This window comes from Gymnogyps californianus, chromosome 20 (assembly GCF_018139145.2).
Source record: "Gymnogyps californianus isolate 813 chromosome 20, ASM1813914v2, whole genome shotgun sequence".
NCBI lineage: Eukaryota > Metazoa > Chordata > Aves > Accipitriformes > Cathartidae > Gymnogyps > Gymnogyps californianus.
This window is the reverse complement of record NC_059490.1, coordinates 9,544,771-9,572,132: the sequence shown is the minus strand read 5'-3', so window position 1 is coordinate 9,572,132 and position 27,362 is coordinate 9,544,771. Positions and strand designations below refer to the sequence as shown.

The window sequence follows — 27,362 nt, the reverse complement described above, 5'->3', positions numbered from 1 at the left end:
CACATAACACTGAGTCACTATTGCAAAATGCAGTATTGGCCTAAGAAATTATTAAGAGCATTCATAAGAAATATGTTCCTTCACAGAGAGATGAGTTCCCTTTCGATTTGCTTAAGGGCCCCATCTAAAACCCTTTTACATCAGTCTTTTCATGGATTCCAACAGGATCTGCATCAGATTTTTACTGAACAATAATTACAGGCAAAAATGCCCTTTTCAGGTATGGGTTTTTTTCCTCTCATAAGCCTACATACAGGTCTACTACTTGGTGTAACCAGAATGCACCTCCAGCCAACTAAGGCATTTCATTGCTGTTTGACTCAGCCAGGCTACAGTCAGCCACACACACGGGCAGGATCTGGACACAGAAGCTCATGCAGGAGGGCACAGTGGTTTAGGATTTGGTATTGTATGCAATTTCTTATTTTTAATATATTATTTCTCATTATGACAGTTCCAGAGAAGAGGGGTTAATAACGATAAATGGCTGCCCTCACTTGTCTTTCAACAGCTATTAGATACTCTTCTTCGGAGTATTTGTACCAAATTTAACTTCACATTGTTACAAAAGTTGACTCCTCCCAAATCTTTCAACATGTGTTTGATTCCCTCTCATTGAAAAAGTGTTCTTTTCCTCTGTTGCTGGATACACAAGAAGAAACGAGCTTAATTTGCAGCAAAGATTAAGGTTGCATATAGGAAACCTTTCTAGCTCTAAAAGTAGTGCAACACTTGAGCAGGCTACACAAGAAGCCTATGGAATCTCTTTCAGTGAAGATTTTTAAGATGACAAACATTTGACGAAGATGGTCTAATTATATTTGATCTTGTCTCTGTATAAGGGGCCAAACTGCAATGTCTGTCTAATCACATTCTTCAATGAGTTCTATGATTGATGGATTCTTTTTCAAATTTTAGCTTCTGTGCATTGTGCAAATAATACTTTTATTTCAAACCACTCCAATCACTTGCTCATTCATCAGACTATAAAGTTTGTAAACACCGTAATACCTAAGCAAGAGACAGTGCATGCCATGCAAATTCTAAACATGTCTAAAGAAGTTTTATGCAATTCTAGTAAATTACAGGGCTTTTTTCTTTTTAAAGATAAGTATACCACTAGAATTTTGTCTTATTCTCCTTTTAAAAGTGTCTAAATATGCTCCTCAGGGATTTACCATTCATGCAGAGACCAATACAGTCCACGAAACTAGAAAGACATAAGTTTTTAAAAATCTAGTTACAGAAACAATGGCATTTACTGGGCTCCCTTATTCTACTAGCTGAAGTTTGTTTTAAATGACTATGGCCTATAACTTGGCATAAACTATTTATTCCAATACAACTAATTTTCAAAAGTTTTACTCAAACTAGATAATTTGGGAAAGTCACTTTTTTTACTTTGTTTTTTCTTTTTTAAGAGAACAATGAAAGTATGATATTTACAAAGTCTGCTCTAAAACAGAAGGCTTTGATATGGACAAAGGAAACATTATGTTCAATTAAACCTGTAAAACCATCTTTAAACTGGGATTTTCAAAGTTGCTAAAATGAGAAACCTTCTTGAAAATGCCATAATCAAAATGAATACATTTACATGTATTTTCAGACAACTAACAGTTATATCAAGGAGGCAAAATAGGGCAAGTTAAGAACAAAATGATAGACTGAACTATGAAGTGCGTTGCTACTTTCAACAATACCTTCAATGTTACATTAACATATTTTTAACAGAATTTCAACTAAACACAAACCCCTGTATATTATACATAATCCTCCACTGGGAAAAATACTCAATTACTTTCTGCATGCATAATGACACTACATAATAATCTTAAACATATACAAAAGGAGTTTAAGTTTTTAACTAGGGATTTAGTCACACTTCATCAGTATCATATTTACATGAGCTCAGCCAAACACAAGTGAAAGTTTTACTGTCAACTTACTTTGCATGTTCTGTTATTAATCCATACAAAGTCCATTGAGGTAGTCCCCAAGGTACAATCAGTTTTCAAATGTTGTGAAGAGTGTTTAAAATCTAGGCTAAATGGATTTGCCAAGGTATGGATTTTGTCCTATGACAAGTTTAAAATGTGTAACACAATTAAAAACAATCTGTAGTACCAGATATCAGCTTTAAAGATGACAGAGATAATGCAGGATATTAAATATGTGAACATTGTGTATCTGTATGATTTGTACATGTATGTATATTACAGATTTGTAAATATATGCATTGTAGAAATTATATAAATCATTACTATTAATACTGTTTTATTCTTATTTGCAGTTGCAAATTCCCAAAAGGCACTACTTGAGGGTGAAGCCCCATCATGCTAGGTGTTGTCTAGACAACACAAAACAAGCTTTCAAGGGTTTGCCATCTAAACAGACAAATCAGACAAGTCCTATCTCTATTAATGGATTTATACATCCTATAGATACAAGATACAACAACCACCAACAATACAAGCACTTACGGTATGGGGCAGCATTGTAAGTCTGCATACCATTACAAATGTTTAATGTACATTTCTATATAGCAACAATACTTTTTAGCTCTAACTATTATAAATAATTGGAGGGATGCGTATATGGGAATTTAAGGTCTAAAAAGTAAGTGAATATGAGCTATTCTTAAAGTAAGTCACATAAAACTGAACATTTTAAAGTCATAAACTTCCCAGTCTATTAGAAATAAAGCACATTTGTATTTTAAGAGGTTTTCCAAGTGCAAGTGTGATTTACATTGTTCAGACACTTACAGTTATTATTCATTTCCATGAAGCAATGCCCAGGAGAATGGCTTTGCATGATTCATCTTAAGCTTGCACCAGTTCTGTACTTTCTGTTTACACCTGTGTAGATGGCAGAGGTTCTGGTGGTGTTTGTGTGTTTTTGTTTTTGTTTTTTTTTCTCCCAAAGCTGTATTTTCCCTCTGAACTACCTAAACAAACACTATACCCCTTATTTTACAAATACCTGCCATTCTCACAGAATATTTGATATACTCTATGTGTTAGCTCTAAAAAACTCCATATAGTAGTCAAGAACTATCAAGGTCATTTCCTTTAGATGAGTTATGTTTTGACTGGATTTTTCAATTTTTTTACTATGGTAACATATGGCCAATCAGAATAAGAAAGTCCCATCTGTTTGCAATTGGTTCCAGCTACTATGTTTTAGTCTGCTGGTAATATTTTGCATTCTAAGCTAAGTAGGACTTAAGCTAAGATTTTTTTTTTAAATAGACCTCTACAAAGGAGAAGATTCCGAAACAGGTTTAATTCAGCAGTGATACTTTGAGAAACAATTTTAAGGTTTTTCATTCTATACTATTATCAGAATCAGAATAATTGCATTTGTATAGTATCTGTAGTTCTATAACACATAAAAGCACAGAGGAAGTTACAAACCCACCTACAACTGTACGTGTCTTTAATATTTATATTATAGCCCAATACAGCACTCAGTGTGTTGAGAGATCAATAATTGTCTCAAGCTATGATTTAAAGTATTTAGAGGAAATAGTTTATAACAAAGCATGACTGCTGCTGGCATTGAAACTACATGACACTGGACTTGTCCAACCAGCTTTCAGTGAAATTCCTCTCTCATCATGTCTCAAGAAGACTTCCTGCTAAACAAACATCTGGGTGGGGAAAGGAGCTGGATGAACCAGGACTGCAAGCCTGGGCTACATTTATTTTTACTGGATTACTTATAATCCATACCATTGCTTCTTTCTAAAACTCTTCCATTTATAAATTCTTAGAAAGTTTTAGTACAACATATCACCACTTTTAAACACAGCTAAGCTGCTTTATAAAAAAACCCCACAACAGTGGCCACTGAATGATCAAATGGTACATTGAATTTTTTTTAAAAAGAGGGCAATATTTGTTATATTTAAGCTTATATTCACTACATGGTATATTATGTACCTCTATACCTTCTGAAGCAACTAACCAAGTGGTATACCAGATGCTATGAAAGGTGACTTATGAGATTGTTATACTTGCTAGGCATCAGCTAAAACAAGCTGCATATTCACAGGACAAGGAAGTCTTTAAGATTAGTGTCTGATAAGGGAGTAAATAAACTGCACACCAAACAGGAATAATAATCTAAGCATTTAAGTTATTAAACCTACTGTGCATCAAATCATCTCACCACTGTGTACGATGAAAACTTTTGAAAATAAACACCTGATAAATCATTCATGCAGAGACACAGTTAAATATAAACTTATACAATGTACACAACCAAATGAAAATTTCGGGACAGATTTATTAGCTTGTGGATGTTCCTAATTATTTGAAAAACTATAGTCTTACTACCAATAGTAATAGCAATCTGTAATAAGACTCTAAATCTCAGAAAAAAAGAAGTCACTTATTGAAGAAATGAAGAATAAAGAGAGAGAAAATTAAACCAATCTTGTAACGTAAAGCAAACATATGGTGGGCAAGGGCAGTGGTCCCTTGCATCAGCACTGTTATCCTGTCACTACCAACAAGGCTTACTATAAGTATGAACTCAAAGATACAATGCAGAAGGCATACCAGAAGGAAGGCAGGGGAAGATTTATTGCATTCAATTATTTTTGTTTAAAAGTTTCCTCTGGGGCACAAGCACGTAATATATTGTACTTTCCATTACCTGGTGCAAATGTAAAACATACCTGAAAAACACATTTCATGCTTATAACATATTAAAACAACAAGTAAGATGTCATGGCATGAGTTTGATAGATTAACTGCCAGTTACTGATGTTGTACTATATTAGTTAACAGCAAATTAATATCATCAGGCATATTTCCTCTCCTATACCTAAAAAATATTAGTATGGAAACAGAGATTCCCATAAATTCTTATCACTAGATTCTGGAATAGGGCTTTTAATCTAACTTGGGACAAGATAAGCAGCAATTTATACATTTGTTTGCAAACGTATTACTCATATTCAAAACCTTTTCTACCTCAGTTACCTTTTGCAATTTAGAGAATTTTTTATACAATAAGCCCAAAAACTTACATAGGTATCCCCATGATTTTTTCACTGTGACACTGATTCTACTTGACACACACACAAACACACTCTTGTACTTTATGAAGTAGCTCTTAAAGAGCATTTCAACAAATTGTACTGAGTTTACGATAACTGTCCCTACTATAAAATGCAACCAGAATCTTTCATCAACATCTTTAATTTAAATTTATATAGCTCTGTAGATTCACTGTTATTCAAAGTAAAAATAATGGGAAGCCAGCATGTTCTTGTATAGACTTTATATCACCACACTTATTTACTATATAGCCTGACCACCTGGAATGTACTGTCATTTTATTTAATTTGTTTTGGTTTGTCTTCCACACTTTTTTCAAAGCAAGGAAAGCAAAGAAACAGATAGAAAGCAACTTGATGCAAAAATCAGATGCAAACTAAAGTCTAAAATGTTGTCATGCTGAACATATGGCTAAGTTTGGTCCTTCATGCTTGGCATTCTGCATGCTCCACTGGATGCGCATTTCAATTACAATTAATTGTAGTAAGTGACACATTGCTACATGCTCTTCCTGGATCCACCTTCAGAATAAAACTGCAGACACATTAGTTTTGGCTAAAACGCTTCAACTTCCATTCAGATACCACTTCAAAGCATGTAACGAAATGAAGCTTGTTTTAATATATGGTGGCCAAGTCCTGCAAACCCCCAGCCATAACCATGATTTGGATACATCCCCAGTGTTGCTGTAAGTCAAGCTTTCCTTAAAGGGCTGCCCTCCAGGACAGCCTGTTCTTCTATATTAGATCTATATAATCTTATGCTTCCTTTGACCTGAGAAGAACACAGTAGTGACACTCTGGCATATTTCCTAAGTACAGGGTTTTAAAATTGGAGTTCACAATCCACTGTCCCCGGCCCAGTGATAACCCTCACAGTTTCTAGTTGATAGAGGTACGTCCTTCCTTACAGCCCCGGTTTTGTGGAATTTGAGACAACATGTCATCTCTTCATGTGTTTAACAGAAAAAGTGGACACAAGGGCTTTACTTGAATTTAAAAAAATAAAATCCCCCAATAAACATTGATCAACATCTCATAATTTTTGAGAATTTTCTAGTCTTCAATCAAATTTCTCAAAGTTGTCCAAGACTCCTCACCTCCTGCTCATATTTACCATCTGAATTATGAAGTTTCTCTCAATATTTTTCTACCTCTCCCTCTAAAATAATTAATTTTCTCAATTATTAGCATACTATCCCATTGCCAGAATTAATAGGTTCAAATGTAAGTTCTCCAGCAATCTCTATTAGCAGTAGCTAGACAAGCCAGCCCTTCTAGGCAGGTAATGGCAACTACAAGTACAGTCACCCTATGTGACTGGATTAGGAGTAGTAATTCGATTTAAGGCAGCCTTTGGTCAACAATATAAGCCAGCAGCTGGGGCTCCAAGCAGCACCCCTGACCTTTGATTTATATATATCAGTTTCTGACTTAGACTCCAGACCCTTGGCTACTATTTTGGTTCCTGTCTGGCTCCAGAGCCTAGGCTCTTGAAACACCAGCTACAGCATGACTGCCTACAACCCAATCCTTCACACCAGTCAAAGGATTTACTGCTTCTTCCTGGGAGTTCCAATTCCAAGAACTGTTTTGTCCCGTGCATTCACAGCTTTTTGTTCAGTTACTATTTTTAAATTGGGAATCATCAAAGTTGCTTCCATTGTCCCAGGTTCTGAAGATTTATTGTGTAGAGTTGATACGATATGGCTGACTTCACATTCAATAAAGCATTGAGTAATATGGAAATTTCATAGCCAAAATTCATAAGTTATGCATATATCATTGCATTAGTGGTATGGTCCAAAGTCACAACTCCAGTCTCTGAAACCTAGAAATAGTATAAAATCTACAAGAATAAATTATCCATCTCTGTTTTTCAGGTTTTTAAAGTATATTTGTACTGTTTCTTATTGTTACTGTACAATCCTGAGTACTAGAAATTTAATTTAATCAAAGAAAGCTGATGTTCATACATGCTCACACACTTCTAGGAATTAAATTGGGAACCACCCACCCACCTTACTTATCCCCACAAAGAACGCTTCAGAAAATCTGTGCACTTTCTCTCCATAACATTACCAATAGAAATGAAAGCAAAACAGTACCCTGGATGTTTAAAAGGAAACAGGCATCTCGTTGAAGAGCACACTGTGCACTACCTGCACCTAAGCCTTTGCTATCATCACCAGTGGTGGTATTTCTACATTTCAAGCTTGTCTTTCAGGCAAATTTTCACTCCATCCAAAATACAATTTATTTTAAACAATTTTCTTACACTTATTTTCTGTTTTTCCAGCCATCCCCCATCCTTACTGACATCCAAATTATTTCTGCAGCACTTTTCCCACTCCTGCATAAACTGTCATGTCTATAATCTATCTACTCCAAAACATACCGATTGGCATAAGCAGGACTATGCAGTGGAGATCAGGAGTCCAAACTCTAATACACACCAGTGGACAAAGGTTGATTTAAGTTAATGTTAAGCACTTAAACCACAAAAAGTTTTTAGTATTATCTATGTATGTCATTTCATCTATTCATAAACTTAATAATTTTAAAAAATCATTGATAGATATAAAAACTATAGAATAGAGGTAGACCTGGGCTACATATTTTTGTAAGTTAACTTTTCAGTGGTCTAGTGTGGCACCTATGGTTTAATATGGAATGCAAAGAGGAAGAAAGTGTCTTTTAAATGCTAACATTTCAACTTTTTTCTTTAGTATGCCATGAAGCATCAAAATGACTGATATTCATGTTATTTTGCAGAAGCAGCTAAGAACACTGCTTCCCCCTCCTTTACAAAACAACTCTTTTACAGGGTTCTAATGTAGATTAAGTTATGACAATATAAACCCAATGGAGTTCAGAGTCATGCTATTGAAAAACACAGTAACGAAGGGAGATTCAGCCTCCAGTTCAGTGATGACAAATGAGCTATATAAGCTGACATTCCTAGCTTTTGCCAAAAAGAAAAAGAAAATCAATAGCATCTTTAATGCCTAGCAATCATCTTTAATTAAACCAAACAACTGGTTGAGAACCCTCCTGTGATAGGAACACGACTGTGTTAATATAGTAAAATATATGCTAATATAGTAAAATATATGCTATAAAGTAGAGGAACAGCTCTACAACTCCTGCTCTAAAGAACAGCTCCGCTGCTGCTCAAGAGACAGCTAGCATGTGTAGAACTGCAGAAAATAAAGCTTTGAAGGATCAGGATTCAGTTTATTATAAAAATATTAGTAATAAGATGATAAACAGAGCAGAAGAGAAAAATCACACTCTAGTTATATTAGTTTGCTCTACAAACCCAAATGCAGAAGTAAACAAACATGAGTCTCTTAAATCCCTATTTTCATATTTTCCAGACCCAAACCTTAAGGAAGTACAGAGTGGAGGAAGGGGGTTTGATTAATTAAAAAAGAAGCAATACAAGACTGCAGCTGCTCCTGCTTAAGCACACAGATTCAGAAAACTTTGTTCAGTTTTGTAACCTTGATCTCAAGGCATTCCATCCTGGTTTCCTTCAGAAGAGGATGAAGAACTTGAATAATGCTGTACAACATGGCTAACATTTCATCCAGAATATCTTTTGTGGTTTTTGTTTTGTTTTAAATTAAAGAAGTGCACTTTAAAAAGAAATTTGGGAAAAAATCTGGTATATAAAAAAACCATAGCTGCTGAACTAGAAAGCAAAATTATTCTGGTAAATTTTTAATATTTTGGAGTGCTAAGCAAAAGCTGTAAAAATATCATACTGCATTCAGATTATTTTAAACAAACAAAAAAAAAAGACTGTGCCTGGTTTATTTAGAATCTAATGAGTGTTCTTAATGCAAAGGGGGAAGAAAGAAGTTCTGTGCAGGAATCCTAAAAGAGCAGGTATCAAAAAACTAGTGAAATGTGCAGTCCAGTGAAAGGTTCAGCATCTAATGATAACAGCACAGCAGTGATTCAAAAGCAAATAAATCCTGCTAGAATGAAAAATCAATGAGCTTTGAGAAATTCTGACAATGAAAACGTCTCTCTCCCTGTGAGATCAAGTGGACAAGCCCCATTAACAGAGCAGCCATCTGCTTTTTCCTGCTTGTAACGTACTGTACAACCATTCACACTGCTTTCTCCTTCATCAATACAAGGACATTCACAATTGAGCAAATAGGCCCAAAACTTGGGAAAAAAAGAAGGAAAAAAAAAATCTTCTTGGGTGACAGAGAAGGGAGCCAGAAAACAGCCTTTAAAATCAAATCAAAACAAAGCCAGCACGGTATTTGGAAATCAGAGAAACAACTCCTCGCTGCACACACTATCTCCAGTGCCAGGGAAACTGATGAATCCGTGAGGCCCCGAGCCTGATGTATATCCCATTGAGGAAACTGATTATTCACACGCAGAGAGAGACATTTGTGTAAGTTCTTTTGTAAGAGTATCTGACACAGCAGTGGGCAAAACGTTTAAATAAGCCAACATCAAACAAACCTGATTTCCCTGAATGCTGGAGAATAAAACTTTGAGATGAAGGACAAATTTGTATTATTGACAAATGGTTCTCTTGACTTGTCTCCTTTGATTACCCACCATGTTAGTGTTTCTAGACAGGCTAAATGTTTCTAATATAAAGGCTGAAATACATACTGTGGAGGAAGAAATTTTACAAGAGACACCATGGAACAAAGCAGCAGTAGATAACACAAGCTTAGAGAAAGGAAGTAAAAATTCCACTCTCTTGAAGAGAAAATTGGCTCTGATTCATTCCCTGAAGGTGACATTCATAACAAAATCCAAAGCAACAAGTGGTTTGGATTTGGGGTCTGTTTTATCAGCTGATATTTGAAATCTATTTAAGAAAGGAAACATTCTGGTTCCATTCATGGTAGTTCTCTTGTTGCTTTGCACGACTTTCAAAGCAACAAAATAGTTGGGAAATAAATTAATAAAAGTTAAAGAACTACAAAATATAATTAACATTCAGACATCTGCATTTACCAAAACACCAAAATAAAGCTGGGTTCTTAATCACAGTCAATCATGTGGACTGTGGAGGAATGCAATGAATGTTTTGGCTACAGCATTAATTCTTTTCAGTGAATAAATATATTTGCTTAAAGAGTAATGCAAAACATACATATTCCATTCCAAATATCCCAAGTGCCTTCTCTTCTTTTTCCCTATCCTTTCTGAGGGGCTGTATTTAATGGACAAACATTTCTTCAATTTAGTAGTCTTACAGCTAATTAAGAGGGTATGCTTGTTCTTTACCACTAGAATTCAGATCTGTTTCTCCTCAACAAACTCTATTCTTCAATACAATTTATACTGAAAGTGTAATATGAGCAGACTGACTTTATACAATGGCTCTCAAGTTTATGACATAAGAAAAACATTTTCTCTATTACTATAAATTCTAATGATTTATTTTAAACTAGTAAAATGTTTTTTTTAGCTCCATTGATGAACTTACATGTACAATATTGATTCATCTTTTAAAAAGCATAAGTAGTGCAATGCATCAGAAAAAAGAAACCCAATCATTCACCAGCTTGCGGCATACTGGCTTTATGAGTTACAATAAAAATAATCTTTATTTTTTTCCCCCCAGAAATATCCTAGAAGGTTAAAATTTGGCATGGAATATACATATGCATCAAGCAAAATAGTATTTTACAGCGATAAAAGGGATGACAACAGTTTAAGAGATAATAATGCCTGCTTGTGTCCCAGAAGAACGAGCTGTAATCTCTTGGTAGGGTAGTTCAAACAAAATAACATTTACTCAAAAAAACCCCCCAAACTACTCTGTAAGCTACATATTTCTTACTTTTAAAAAGAATGTACAGTACTATCATGGCTTACTATGATTTCTCAGATGATTTCCAAATGTTTCATTACTACATGTATGGGATACAATTTCTGATCCAGATGCTTAAAAGAACAAATCTAACAAAGAAACTTAATCTGAGCTAGACTTGGCAAATTTTCCAGAAAAAAAAAGTAGAATGATGTTTTGGAAGCTGCTCAAACAAAAGCCAAAATGGAAATATGCCTCTTTCAACCATACCCTAGGCTGCTGTTAAAAATAAAAGGACACTTACAGTTTCCACAAGTGTGAACTGCAGCTGAGGTTTATAAAATATAAAACTTAGATGTCAAAACTGCCCAAGAATAGTTCTTTACTTTTTTCTAAAGCTAAAACAACCATTTTCTACACTGCATTAACAAAAGAAAAATATAAGTGAGGTCTTACCTATACTTGAAAGATTCTATATCAATTAGAGTGAAAACACTCATTATTTTTAAATTATTATGTCTTTAAAAATAAATCATGGAAGCATGTAAGTGGTAGAAAACTGACACAAGTCCACTAAGCAATAATAATGCATGCTTCTATATAAACATTAATCTGACCATTTCAAAGCACTTAATGAACACAAGCTAAATGTATGTAGAAGTTTTTTCCCTCCACATACCAGGAAACTGTAGGACAGAGTGCTCAAATATGCTTGGAGTCATGTACTACTTACGTGAATTCAAATGTGCTGAGGTATTGTTTTATCTGATAGCCTTGTTCCTCCCTTGAAAAAAGACATGGCTAAATCTTTGTATAGCCACACATCTATCTATAAACACCATAAAAATCTTTAAAATCTTAGCCAATTTTTTTTATTATTATTATTATTTCAAGCCCTTCAGAGAGGAGAAAGAACCAAATTTATCCTTGGCTCCACTTACTTCAGGCAAAGAATTTGGCCAAATGTTTGTATTCCATCAAGAGGAAGAAACTATGAACTTAAACAATAAAAATAACCAATACCATATACAAATTACATATGGAAGAATGGTGGTAATTGTCTGTCTTTCCACCCTCCTACCTTATATTATTGCTGTATGGTTGTAATTTAAGAACTAGAAAAGTTCCCAAACTAGAATTCCTACAGTGAACTAGCCAGACATAACTACTACAGAGAATATCCCTGCCCACTCCATATCACAGCCTACACGGTCTGATATACACCATGGAGTTTAATTATGTAAATCTATAACACTATATGCACGTTATATAAATCAATTTTATTCTAATTTCCTAGAAAGGAGGAATGGCTTACAGAACCCAGAGGTATCTGATTTAGAAAACATCTGCAACAAATCTAATTCACTCTTTCATTCTACTACAGCCACTTGGCTCTTAAAGTGTGAAAAATGGCTATCACTTAGTAAACGTAGTGTCAAACTACTTGAAAGTACACTCACTTTAAGAATAAAAGAAAAGTTAAATTACAAATGTTCTTACCTTGATTGGAGATTTACATTTTATAATAGAACAGAAATTTACAAGAAGGGAGAGTTCAGTATACAGAATTAATGATGAGAAGTTTAGATGCATCTAGTGAATAAAAGCTCTATGGCATTCGGATGCTTTAACTACTTCATCTATATTTTAATTATGTAACAAGGTAAAGTACACTTTTAAAAAAAAGACTTGAATATAACCACTTATACGCGACGTTTAGACTCCTGTCAATGAATCGTGGAGCTTTTAATTTTTCCTGTGCATGATTGCTATTCTGTTTTGAATTCACACCCACAATGGCCAAGACATTTCCCATACTGATAACAAAGAGGGGTTTTGTTACTGCTGATTGAAGGGTCAGTGGCAGCTGCACTATGTGGCTGACAATCAGTATAAAATACTAGCTTGCAACAATGGCTGCTCATTAGAATATAAAACAATCGGAATGTTGAATCTGTAATTTCAGCAGCTGCTACTGTACATTTTCCGTAACTTTTAAGCATCGGCTATCAGTGCACTAACTTTGTGCTTCTTCACATCCCAGATCTCATTTTAGTGATAAAAACCATTTGTGGGATTGTACCACAAATCAGATGCCTGAAATGATCCAGTATAAAAATAATCCCACAAAAATGGCAATACTCTTAATCCAAACCTTTCCAGAGATGCATTTTGCAATGCAGCTTCTCAAAGAGTTGCCCTAATGTAGCTGAGGAACAGACTGAGGCATAGATTGAGACCTAGGAGTAGGGCAAGGACAGAAACTTTCCAGCTCAGGCTTTCCTTCAAAGACAGGTTTGCCTGCAAAGATGACCTGAGTTCATATAAACAAAACTTTACTCTATTTTTGCGTCATTAGAGCACTACTGCAAAGGAAGCAAGCAAAATGATTGCATTTTGCCACTCACAACTTCAATGAGCATTGGCCTTGTCCAATGAAAGATCACTTTATTATCAGTACTAGGCAGACAATAAATCACAGTGCTGGTGACTGTCTCAGCACTTTAAGAAAATTTTAATATATGTTGGGCAAGCTTAACACTAGTTATTCGTTCCTATATTTTTAAATCTCTCTCTCTAAAAAATATTTAAAGAAATTCTACATATTTTAAAGCAAATTTCAATATAGGGGAATTCAAATAAGCCTGACAACTAACTAAGAATTTTTCTGGCAGGCAGAATGCCAGCATGAGCAGGAGGGTAGGAGATTAATTAGTGCTTCAGTTATAGTTATTTATCTGTCAAAAAAAATAAAAAGACTACATAAAGTGGCTCTGGAAGTGCAGCCTTGAATTTAAAAAATAATTAGCTTATGAACACCAAACTCTTCTTTCTCTCCTGTACACAGTTTTTCCTCAGAAGACCACTTTTGCAGCAGTCCCCATGAACCGACATGCTTTCACGCATGCCTGGCAGGCTTGTTCCCAGACTAGTGCATTTTAACAGTGCAGTCCTAAAGTGACAGAGGCATAAGATTATGGATCTAGTACCACATCCAAATGGCAATAATGTCTCTGTCAGCACCAATGATAAAACCCATCCTCAACTAAGAGATCATCCTGGTAAAAGCATATATTATATCGGATGCTATGAAATTATCCTACAATACTTAGGGGAACCTACCCTTGTCTCTAACCCAGGCAACAAAGGAAAGCTAAACTTCCAGGTTGGAAAGATAACATATCAGTACATTTACTGGCTTCCTCCCAACCACTCTCACTCGTCTGGATTGCACCTCTGCTGACCAGCTTTCTCACCCATGTCTAACACCTTCTGACACTCGGCAAGCTCTATCAGAGAAGACAGAAATGCGGCTGTCATCAACCTACTGAAAACTTTGCAGATACTATCTTCTTATTCACTCTCCTAACGACACCTTACATGCATGAAGACATTTATGATTAATGAGAATTAAACTGTGGAAAGAGAAGAAATGGTACTTTTCAGAATTTAAAAATCAAATTGGGTAAGCACTATAAATTGTATCATGAGCATATCTGGGAGAAAGAATGGATTTGATGACCTAGGAGTCTGCTTCGTTCCTGTGCTTTACAGGCCAGTTTCTGCATCCCTCCTTGTATTTGGTTTAAAGGGGCAATACACTCCTTAACTAGTTAGTAGTTACTGAAGAGTTATCCCTTCTTGTCAGTGACCATGGAAACATGCATTTGTACAAGTAAACTTTTAAGTATCTGGTCCTACAATTCAAGAGAAGGAAAATTCATGTCTTAAAAAAGACGACATCAAAAGCACTAGTAACTGCAAGACAGCACTCAGAGGTTGACATGTATTTCTCACTAAATAGGACTTAGTTTCACTTAAATATAGCTCTCAAGGAATTCATTAAAGAATAAAATATTCAGTCCCCAATACCTAGAGCTTTCACCCTTATCAAAGAACAGTGTAAGCATGGGTATGATGATAAATACATGGAAGATTTTGCAATGACAACATGGCATACACTAGTATCCATAGAGGCATTTACTAAAACATTGTTTAGTCTTCTTCCCAGAGTTATAAACCCATTTTTTCTTCTTTAACAAGGCCATACGTTCAGCAAATAACAATATTTACAGAGTCTGCAAACAATCTTAATGAGAAAGGTAGAGGTAGCCTGCAAGAATTTTCAATGCATTTCATACAATTCAAGCAGCAACATCAGTTGCAAACAGAAAGGAAGACAGTGAGGAGGAGAGAGAAGGAATGAATGCATTTTTGGCCAAGTGAAAATGAACATATTCAGTGTCAAGAATAAGCAAAGCAATTCAGACGGATAATTCCTGGGAGACAATTGATTCCGGCACCAGCAGAAAGAAGCAACACAAAAGACCTTTTCCAAGGTCATCTATGGCTCTTCCCTTCTGACGGTGTGCATACAGATGCTCTGAAAATATTTAATCCATTTAAACTTAAACTCAGGTAAGTTCCAATATCCCCTGGCCTGTCAGTACATTATTTCTTAGAAATTCTCAACAAGTCTTATGCAAGTGCTCAAGAATCGGTGTAGTGGGGGTGTAGTCTTTCGTATGAAATAAAATCACACACTGAAAATAACACAGATTAGATTTAGTTATGATAATTAATTAAAATCAGTAGCTAAACAGATCAGTTAAACTCAAAGTAGCAGTGAAAGAAAAAATGCAGAGCAGAAAAAGTCATTTCATAGGAATAGAAAAATATGGATTGTGAAGCAAAAGTGCAGTGTCAAACCATTGTGGATACAAGTCCTTTTCAGCCTGATTTAACAATTAGCTGCAATGCTTATGCATGCTTTTATAGAAAGGGGTGTGTTTACATGCACAGGTATTACAAACATACACATCAGTGCAACATTATCACTGAAAATTTAGAAAGCATTTGTTAAAAGTTATGATAATCATGGTTGCAGAACCTCTATATTAATAGTATACCTGTGCCTGTTCATAGCAATATATTCCCGGTCATTTCAAATAATCCAAGTAAAATAAATAATTATTTCTGCAATGCCACACCAACTATTTTCAATTTTCATCTGTCAAGTGATTTATCAAGTAAGCATCCATATGCCCAACAGCTAGCAGTGCAGTAAAGAGAATTTGGTCGCTGCAGAATAATTTCATTTTGATTTTTTGGAAGTGTAAGATATGTCTGTCCTTCATAAATATTCAGTAATGATCTATTACATGTGAAATGTTTAAAGATATTTTACAGCTAGCATGCTCCATTTACTTTAACCTGTACTGTATGAAGCCGCCACCGTATTTAAATGGTGGTATCAGCTGACATAAGCAACTATTTAACACCAGCCAAATGCAGTTAGACTCTAAAATTATTTAATGTAAGTAATGTCGGATGAATGTTATTGTCCTCCTAACTCTCAAAGATGTCTGTTTCAATGCTTATATACAATAAATAATTGCCAGTCACAAATACTTTTCTTCAGAAATGGTCATTATATCATTTAGGTTATATTGTCAACAAAAGTAACATTAAGAAAATTTAAGCTGATGTAATGGTTTTCATGGCATCTTTTTGACAACAAAGCTTGTATCTAAGATCTGACCACTCACAATTTCTAAACCAGATTATAAAGCTAAATCCATGCAAACCCTTAATGGATCAGGATTTTATTTCTAGCGCTGCAAAAACTTCAGTTGTGGCCAAGTCTTATCAGCTACAGTGGCAGACAGATTACAGAAGATGTGCCATGGATAAGTATGAAGCACTACCAGCTTAAACCAATTACACACTTAACACAAAGTTGTCAAACTACAGATGAATGCCAAATCCTAACATGTCATTTCTATCATGCTCACAAATTTTAAGGAGAATTATACTGAATAGAGAGCCCGTAAGAAATGCAAAATGTAGCTGGGAAAACATACGGTAGAAAGAACAGTATTTGGAAATATGTAAGATTTTAGTGGTCTGTAAATAAGGAAACCATACTAACTCAAGAATTACCATTCCAGAATCTACAGGATTCTTTACTAGAAGTCCACAGTTCAAACTTGCCTGCATCTATTCATTGGCAGACATATCTATGGAATTATTTGCCAGCTGAGAGTCATTTCTTTTACAATAAGAAGTGTAGTGAGAGGCAACTACAAAGCAATCCATAGCTGTCCTAATTACTCTTTACAGGCAGGAAAATGTGTGATAAAATGCATGGTTTGTGATTCACTTCCTCTGGTTTACTTGCTTCGGTGCTGTTAACCTGTAGCTTCTGATGGCCTTCTACAGTGCTCTTAAACCATATGAAAAAAATCTAGACAGACAATCACTGTACAATTTAAGGCACATAATTAGCAATTATTTCATGCACACTTCACAATAATAATCTGTTATGTACTAAGGGAAAGAAACATTAATGAGCTACTTCTGGTGCTGCTCTGTGTACTGTGTTTGCATAATAATGAGGTCCAATCTGCTGGAAAACACATAAAGGACAAATTAATAAGGTCGTCATTTTTGTCTAATGATGCTTAATACAGTTTTAGCAATCTGCTCAAGACAAAAGACGGTCACTCAGACATAGCCGATTATGCATTCGCGTGGCAGATGAAATCTTTATTAAACAGAATGATGAATCTGATTAACATGCGATAACAAATATACAGTCTGCGAAAATGACCGTGCCACCTCCTGCAAGCATCCCTCACGTCGACTATTAAGGCTTTACTCAGATTGAGGTCAGACTGGTATTCCCGATAGGCGCATTAAGATAAAAGTTTGCCAAATGTGGTAACATGATGAACAAAACAATATCCTGTTATATAAAAGCTACTGTCTCAACAGCTGACTGTCTAATCAGTTATAGCAACAACTCCTTAATAAGTTTAAAAATTTAATTGTCAGAGTTTCATTCTCCTTTTAACATATGAAAGACAATTTATTACATTAGCTAAGCTAGATCTTAAAGCGCCCTGAGTCCTCTACATTTATGGTACCAAAATATTTTCTCTAAGTTCCAAACTACTGTCGTCTATAAAGTTGTTACTATTGCACAAAAGAAGACTGCAAACAGGAATATACAATTATTTAGGGTATCTTAAGGAATATAAATAATAATATTAATTTGTATGCCACTGATTTCACATAAAGCCTGAATAAGTTAATGGAGGTTTCTAGGTCAATGGCAAACACATGATGTAATTGAATTTGTAGAAATGTAGCAGTAAATTTAAAAATCTAATTTTCAATATAAATGTATAAAAGTAGGTTAAAAAAAGATTTACAAAATGTAATTTGTTAACCACACCTTAAATTTAAGTCATGAAAATACAGCGTTCCCTCTTCAAGTGATTACCAAACCTAGAGGTAAATTACAGATATTAAACCCAGTGACTCTATTTTAGGCTTGTTTCGCTATAGCAATGTGATTTCTATTAAATGAGCAATTCCTTGCCTTCCAGAACCAACTGTACTTGATTTACAGACAGCACATGACACTAAGTAATTTAAGATGACATACGATAGCTCATGACAATGTACATGATTTAACACAGGGTAGGCAGCAGTATAAACTACAATGTTGATTTTTATCTCTACAAATATATTGCTCAACAGCAGCAGGATCTTGTATTCAAGAATATATAACTCGGAGCTAAAACTGACTTAATCACAGCTTCTGCACTTTAATGCAGATATGTTTGCTCTGATATATGATAGCATATAATAAATCATCATTTTAAACTCCTTTGACTCATTCTATGTGTGTTCATTTACATTCATATATTCCCAATTACAGGAAAAAAACAGCCATTTGATTTAAAGCAAGGAGATGATAAAATTAAAGCTGTATTTACCTCTACCATCATTCATCCCCAGTCCATTCTACCTTTCTAAATAAGTAACGTTATTTTCACATACACACAAAAAATAGTAGTTTCATTCCTCACCCTCACAACTCTCACATTCAAGTCATCTGGCACATTAATCTAGTCATAAGGCACACAGTTTGCAACAGATCCAAAGCAGAGATGCCAGTTCTGACAATTATTTCACAAGTCTGTTGAAGATGATGGGATATATTTTTCCCTGAGCCTCTCTTTGAAACAAAGACATGCATTAAGAGATTAGATGTCTCTCTACAGAAAGCCACTACCTTTCAGAATGACTCTCCAAAGCCAGATGTGGTCTTTTTTAGCCTATATTGCTCTTCCAAGCCTAGTTTACCGAGATGTCTTTCTAGTGGATGGAAATAGAATATAAGAAAAGAATAGGAAAGAAAGAGACTTATTCAGAAAACCTGCAACAATTAACAGTGTCTTTCTAGCTAAAAGAAACAGAAGTTAAATCTAGAGGTAGGCTAAGACCATAACACTTCTTTATTTTACACTAACAAAACCACAACACTTGTAAACCTAATACCAGCTGATTACACATTTATACCTGGTGCACCTGGTATGAAAGACAGCCAGTCCCCCCTTCAGCTGCCTACCTAGCTAGCAGTGTGAATACAACTGCTGACAGGGTTTGGTTTGCACAGCCAGTCATGGGAAGCAACAAAGAAGTGGAACACAATGCTTCCGATTTCCTGGCAGTGCTACAGAGTCCCTTATTTTAAATGTACAGAAAGAGACTGTTAAAAAGATAAAACAAGAAATCACTTCATTATACCTCACAGGAACCCATTATTTCATATTCTTTCAGTATACGTTCCCTCAATATAATATTTCATTATCTTTGATATAAAATGAATGCTAAAATACCATGAAATCTTAGTAATAGTGGTTGAAATATCAACGTTCATAATGCTTCATAAACTTTGTCCCATCATCACACTGTCATATAGTGCATTTCAAATAGCTTGTACAGTGGATAATGATGCACACAGGCCAAAACATAAGGATGGTATTCAGTTTTTGGCAAAGTTTTAGTCTCAAAAATCCCTGATTTATTTCAATTATATTTATATTCACAGCATAAATGAAGGAAAATTCAGGAAAGGCATAGGTGTCCTAAGGTTACCTGCACAGCTTGTTCAGGATGGAGCCTCACCCTCTGTCTTTAACTAAGGCATTACCAAGAGTACAGTAAAAATACACATAGCTTTCTTGTCTAGATTTCAAAGAATTCTATTGAGAATTTAGTTTGCTAACACTGTTGGAAATACAATACCTATAAAAAAAAATTTCTTCCTGTTGACTCCTTTAGACCTTGTCCATGTTCATCCATCAGGGTCTGATTAACACTTTTGTTAGTGCCACAAATAATATAAAACTACCTGTCTGGAAATTCAAGTCTGACTATATCACTTGTGCAGATATGTTTTATTCTGGTTTTCCTTTCATGAAAGACATGGATAGCTGCTGCCTATTTTCCTATCCCTTTTCATAAGATGTAATACTATAGACACTGCATCAAATTACGTATAGACAATTACAAACATATTAAGTGACCTGAACTCAGCTCTTAACTATAATTTCAAATCTCTGTAGTAGAAATTAGATGAAACATATACAATTCATCTAGGAAAAAAATTTCATTCTACCTTTTACAGAAATGGTATTTTAATATTTACTATGCAAATCATTCAGTAATCATTTTAATATACAAAATAAACTAATTTGACTTACCCATGACTGTACTTTATTATTGAAATGAGTAACCTCAGCTCCTATCAAAGGACATGGAGAAATCGACTGAATGACACAGCTCCTGCATTGTAAGTAACTTGTCAGAGAATATTCCTTCTCATTCCAAATAGCATTTAAAGATAAACTGGCATTCAAGTCTTTCAAAAAGAAAGAAAAAGTGCTTTACATAGGCATCAAGAGATATTTTAAAACGGATAAAAGATCATAAGTTGCACTTCACATTTCTAAACGTAATGTTCTTATTTTGCCAGAAAGTAACATGGTAAAGAATGCTTATTAATCTCTGCAGCCTTAGTAACTTCTAAAATAGAGGCCTTGTGACAAAAATCACATATGATTAATTGTGCCATCCGAACACCAAAACTGCCCAGACACAAACAAAAGTAAGTACTTTACATTTGGTCTCTGTCACCTGAACACTGCTAAAGGATTACACATTCCATGGTCTGACACCTGAAATCATTTCATATCAAATACATTGCTTCTGCAGAGCCCTACTTTAACCACTGGGGCTGCAGGGTATATGCCTTCAATTCATGGATTTTAATTTGTTATAAGAAATGTAAGTGATTCCGTTCTCATTATCCTTATCTTTTAGATCAGAACAGTACGTAAGGACCCAAGAAATTTGGGAGTGGAGGGTAAGCTGATATGCATCTTCAGTGTTTGGTTAAACATGCAGAGCTCAACAGATCTCAGTGGAGTTTTGCCTGCTTCCAGTCAACAGTAAATTGTGTGTGGCACTCCTTTTGTGTGTCAACCAATTCTCTCAATTTCAGCTATTGCTGGTTGAGGGAACAAGATAGCGTCTCAAAGGAACAAATCTTGCCATCAACTTCCCAAAAGGTCAAAGGCAAGGGCTGCTAAGCCTTGTGAATGGCCCGGTTAAGAGAAAATAAGTGTATATAATATATTTTCTTGGCCAAGTCCCACTGTCAATATCCAATTCTCCAACTTCTGTATTTCCAGTCTCCTGGAAAAACCCATTGACCCACGTGGTTTTGCTGTTTATCAGCTTTCTAGCCAAATGCTGTGCCTTGGACAGTAAGCTTCTACCGCCTTCAGTGTCCTTACTCCATAAAATAGTCAAACTTCTCCTTATAAGCTTTAAATAATCTTCCTCCTTTATCTAAGGTTAAAGACATAATTTATGGTTCTCACTAACATGTTTCAGCATGATAGTATCACTTTTATGCTTGTTTAACCTTTAAAATATTTCCTGAGATTTTCAGAAATATTCACAATCCTTGGGAAGAGGACACAAAAATACCAGTATCATTGAAAGATTTTATATTTTCATTTAAGAAAAAAAATTCATTTACTTTGAGAAGCAAAATGTTCCTTTCAACAAGCTATGGAAAGGAAAGATGTCCTTGAAAGAGAAAGCAAATAGCCAGAGCATTTCATTTATATCCAGTAAAGAATTGTTGGGTATCGGACTTCCTTCAAACTTACAGGAAGTTAAGTAGGAGCAATGGAAAGGTGTGGAAGTTGAAGAACAATGCAGACTCAACTACCACTCTGTGGCAATAAACAAAACATTGTTAAACAGAATATCTCTTGATCAAAGATGTAATGAAGCAAGATGCTAAGATGAAGATCACACAAAAAATGAAGTCAGAATTATTGACCAATAGGTAGGCAAAAATCAATACCAAGACCTTATTGACACAAAAAAGAAAACGATGTTTGAAGCAGCTACACTCAGCCAATTGCTAGCAGAGAAGAAAACAAGTAGAATGCATGATTTGTAACATGGTATTCAATGTCCCTTACAAGGAGGAAATTTCCTAATAAGGAAACAATTATAACAAAGCTTTAGTACAGCTTTGAACATTCCACATAACAATTTAATGAAAGACAGGTTATAGTCTTTTTGAAAGCTCACGTTTCTCTCGGCTTAAAAATGCTTTCCATTAAAAATATCTGCAAAACCTGTACAGTGCTATTTTGGAGAGTAAGAAGTAGTGGGGCAAGAGACTCATACTGGTCCGCTCCATAGGAGATTTCACACATAGATCAAGAGATGAAAACATGTTACCAGAATCAAAAGCATCTGCAGGAAATGAAAGAAAACAATGTGGTGTATTTAATTTAAAGCTAAAGGACTTGACAAACGTTAGGTGGTATTTATCAGTAATCAGTAAGATTTACCTTCACTTTTCACTGGCATCTGATAAACCTTCAAAGTTTCTTTAAGATGACTAAGACTTGCAGCATCTGAGATGATCAACATCATATTATCATCTTCTGAAATGGCATCTAGTTCACACATACAATTATTAATGGATTCTTTACTTCTTATATTAGTATTTCTGAAGAGTTTCCAGATTATTTTCAGTTCAATATTACTGTAGCAAGCTTTTCTCAAAATTCCTATAATTTAAAAAGTGGGGTGTAAGACTTATATATACATGGTTTTGAATACAGTACTGTTTGAACATACAGCAAACTTTCCACATTTACAAGATGGTAATTTAGGCCCTGATCCAATACCCACTGAAGTCAGTGAAAAGACTTCTATTGATGTAAATGGACCTTGGAAGAAGGCCTTATTTAAATTTTTTAACATGTCCAAAACTTACTTTTCAACAGATAATTTTCCCCTTGTTATTACTCCCAAATTGACCAGTGAGTTTGAATCCACTTTGAATAAAGTAATTTATTTTTCATTTTCTTCAAACTGTGGCAGATTTTTTAACTTTCATCAATCAACTGACATCTGAGATTCAGTTTAAACAGCATAAAACTTCTCACTGACAACGGACACCTCAGTAACTGTAGGCACTCAAGTACCTCAGTGATTCACAATGCGTTCATTTAATACATAGTGATTCCATTTCACAGATTCTACACCAAATCGCAAAGATACGACGATGCTGATAAATTAATATTAAGGAAATGAATGAAAGTCTACTGACGAGATTACACAAGTCTTAAAGGAGATACATTATGGTTGCTCTGGGAAAACAGAGAGGCAACAAGTGGCCTCCATCACCTGGACCTCCCTTTCTTTACCCGTAAGGCAACGTGGACTTTGTTAGCTGGCATATGACTTTAATAGGTCCAGCAGCAACAGGGATATCTCCCACTCTCCCTCAGGCTCAGGTTTGGTTTGTGAAAGAGGAGACTTGTCCTTTCTTGATTTCATCTGATCCAGATACCGTCTGGTCTAGCTTCATGACCTGACGTCCAGTTCAGCACACAATGGAGTCATGAGCCGCTAGCACACAGTTCCTGCCTGCTAAGTCTGGCCTCCCTCACTTTTGTGGCTGAAGAGGATGACTTTGAGAGGGTTGGGGTTTTTTTGCTAGTGTCATTTCTTTGATACCAGTTCCATGCTTGCTTCATCACTTAATGAGCTTTTGGGGCAGTGGAAGGGACCTTAGAGAAGCGGAGGGGATGTTTAAGGGTCCCATAACATAGGGGCTGCCGTAAACAAGACTCTGCACAAGAAACAGGTCTCTGCTCTGTGTCTAATGCACACCTCTCCACCTCAACCTCCATATCATTTCTAACACCTCCTAAAATGTAGCATTCTGGCTTGCTTTCAAGGTCCTGAGACGTTCTTGCAAGGCACACAAAAGCAAATGTCTTCTTACCTTCAGATTTGTAAAACCTGGGACCATTTAAATCCTCACTAAATTCTCCTGAAGGACAATTTTTTATACATTGTTTAAGTGTATTAAGCATCTATATCTACTTGTTTCTGCATGTAACTGATGAGAACATTTTGTAATTAGGTCATTACCACACATGGCCCAGCAGCCTGAAGATACAGTGCATTTTTAAAAAGTAGCAGAGTTGTTATTACCATTATCAGCTTTTAGACTTTCCCAAATTAAAGTGCCTCACAAAAACGTAGAGACGATTTCCAAGAACATCTAATGCACATTTCTTACAATGGGTCATCCGAGGACTAAAAAGCAAACTAAATTAATACAAGGTAGGTTACATATTGAAGAATAACAGTGTAATCATACTGTTTTTCAGCAAAACTTTTGACAGTTTCATTAAAACATGTATTAGATTCACAGAGTTACTGTGCCAAGATATCACCAGACTTCTCACAGCAACTGGTAGCAAATTAACACCTAATCCTTAGAAGGAACATACCCCAATGAATGGGCCACTATGTTACAAATAATTTTTTTCAGCCTCCCATAATGTCAGGACCAGTTGCTTTCAGTTAACTCTTAAATACCAGTCAGATTCCCACTGTACTTCAAGATAGGTCAGTGTATCAGGACCACTGAATCAAGCAACAGAGATATGTCAGAAAGAGAATGCCACTGAAATGGCAAGTAAAAATAGTTGCGTTATTGTAACAACTCCCTCTGTCTCCCCCCAAAAACATTTTCTGCAGGTCTCCAGTGCATTTCTAACAACTCATTTATCTAGTTACCATATCCAGTGGAAAAATTAACCAATTATTCTAAAACACCCCTCCAGTATCCAAAACTGCGAAAGTAAAAAGATGGATTAAAAATCCTATCATTTCCAACCTGAAACAAATGACCAGTTACATAGATGTTACCCTCTGCTTTTGGCAGTATTTCAGCTCCACAGACAATACAATAAAGTCCTTTCTTGCAAGGCTGGTGGTGTGCTTCCTTCTAACAAGACAATATACAAATTCAGGTAAATACTAGTTTGCATATAGTAACTATGCAACTATGCAGATTGAAGCATTTAAATATAAACACAGAGAAATATATCAAACCTGCTTCAGAGAAATATACTACTTGAAATACTCAAAGAAATCTATTTGAATCAATATTTATAATTTATATTAACTAATAATTAAAATATGCATCATGCTAAAAATGCTTAATCTAACTTAAATAGAAATACTTTCATATAAAATATGAGGTATTTTATAGCCTATAACGCAGCAGGCTATCAAAGATTTAGTTCGGAATTTTGTAAAGGAGCCTAGGAAGATAGGTGCCCAACTCTTGTTGAGTTTCAGTGTGATTATGTTCTTACACTTTGCAAATCCTGCCCTAAAAATTTACATACTAACCAGAAATCGGAGGCACTACTTATATTGAAACAGGAATCACATCTGTAATGAGTTATGAGCTGGACTCTGTAGGCAGTCCATATCTGCAGCTTCTACCTGTGTTAACAGGACTTGAAAACACTCAGCCTTTTTGTTTCCCATGAGAAACAAAGGTATCTATTGAGTGTGTAAATCGTAAAGATCTAGAGCAAACCATACAGACCATGAATAAACTATTTCATCTGTATTATTTCACTTAAAAGATTATATAATAAATCGTTCTTGTTTCCCCTGCACCTTAACATTCAACAGTAGCCACTTAAAACAGGTACTTTATTCTATCTACATGGTACCTTTCTTTCACAGGCGTAGGCACTTTGCCTAACTGTAGCTTTTCTTCGTCTGCATTGTCTCTGAACTTTCAATCCTTTAATAAATTCAAGATTTTATGATTATTTTAGACAGAAGAGATCATACCTAGCTATTATATCAAAGTATGAGGGGAATTTTCAATAATTTAGCTTTTATAGATTTGGGAAGTCCAAACAAATAATTCTAGGAAAGTTGGTACATTGACTTCACTTCCCTTCTATTTGCAGGCCGGGCAGCAGGGTATTTAGTTTAATATTAGGAATCACCATAAATATATTAACTATAGAAATAAAGCATATTCTTACCACTAACAAATACCATAGCTAGTTAGATACAAAGACAAATTAAGATTGAATTTACACAGCTTTTACACCAAAAGAAACTGTCCACCCCCTACCCCCCAAAAACCAGCAGTAATACAAAGGCTTATTATCTATCAGTTGTCCCAAGCAACACAGCTATGGTCAGGATTTGAGTTTAGTGAATTTGTGGATAGAGACTTTTCAAGAAAAATCTAGTATCTAGTAGGCCAAATGCTGATATTTCAATACATAGTTTAAAAAAAAAAAATGGTTAAGGAGTAATTTTATATAAAATGTAGACATAAATTAATGCAAAATATTTGACATGAAGACGGCCATGTCTTAAAGGATTTCTAATCAAAGTAAGATGCAACACAAGATCAAGAAAGGAACAATCTGCTCCAGATAAGGAAAGGAAGATGGATTTTCTTTTTTTTACTGTTACGGATTTAAAGACAGACAAATCTTCTGAAAGACAAATAAGGGATAGTGGTCTATGAGATGAGCAGACAAGCCACAAAGCTTAAGTTATTTCTATTATCTAGATATTCATAAACATAAAAAGCTGTTTGGTACAGAAGACTTATTTTAAGAAAACTGAGCTATTAGAGACTCATGAGGATCACGTTGATCAACTCATGGGAGCATAGCTGCAAAGCCACCTGCCACAGGCTGCCTCAGCATTTGCTGTGGGATATGGGACAGTTCTAGTCCAGAAGCCAGTTACAAACAGAATCATGACTACCCTACTAAGTCCTGATATTCAATCAACTACTTAAATCTAAATTAAGTATTTTTATCTTTAGATGTGTCATATGTTTAAATTGCTGTCAATATTAGAGCTTGCTTCTGCCCTATCAACTAGTTCAAAGCCATCAGCATTCAATGATTAAGCAAATACCAGGAAACCTAAACCAAGAAAACATGATCCTTACGTGGCATCAATATAACAAAAAGTTTAACCAAATGCCTTATACTAAGTACTGCAAGATAATGCTTGTTCAAGAAATTCAACACTATTCTTGCCATTGTCGCAAACAGAGTATCTAATTTTATAAAGATGCATTTATTGTGTAAAGAAAGGGTAGAATTTAAATCCTATTGATATGAACACATTCACAGCTCTGTAGAGGTGGACATCAGAATGTTATTTAGATGAACTTCTATGGAAAATGACCAGTTAACAATTTCATCTCTGCTCTCAGTCAAAATATATAAATATCTATGAGCC

At 35.1% G+C, this 27,362-nt stretch overlaps 1 protein-coding gene across 1 annotated transcript in view; it reads right to left on the bottom strand.

The window, feature by feature from the left end:
- BRIP1 (BRCA1 interacting helicase 1) overlaps nucleotides 1-27,362 on the bottom strand; it is a 120,882-nt gene that overhangs the window by 29,330 nt on the left and 64,190 nt on the right. Inside the window, exons 21-24 of the mRNA XM_050908940.1 lie at nucleotides 25,811-25,884; nucleotides 24,990-25,068; nucleotides 22,607-22,828; nucleotides 20,428-20,589 (exon numbers count right to left, since the gene is read on the bottom strand). Of these exons, the coding sequence (XP_050764897.1) occupies nucleotides 20,428-20,589; nucleotides 22,607-22,828; nucleotides 24,990-25,068; nucleotides 25,811-25,884 (537 nt within the window). The remainder of the gene's footprint in view (nucleotides 1-20,427; nucleotides 20,590-22,606; nucleotides 22,829-24,989; nucleotides 25,069-25,810; nucleotides 25,885-27,362) is intronic.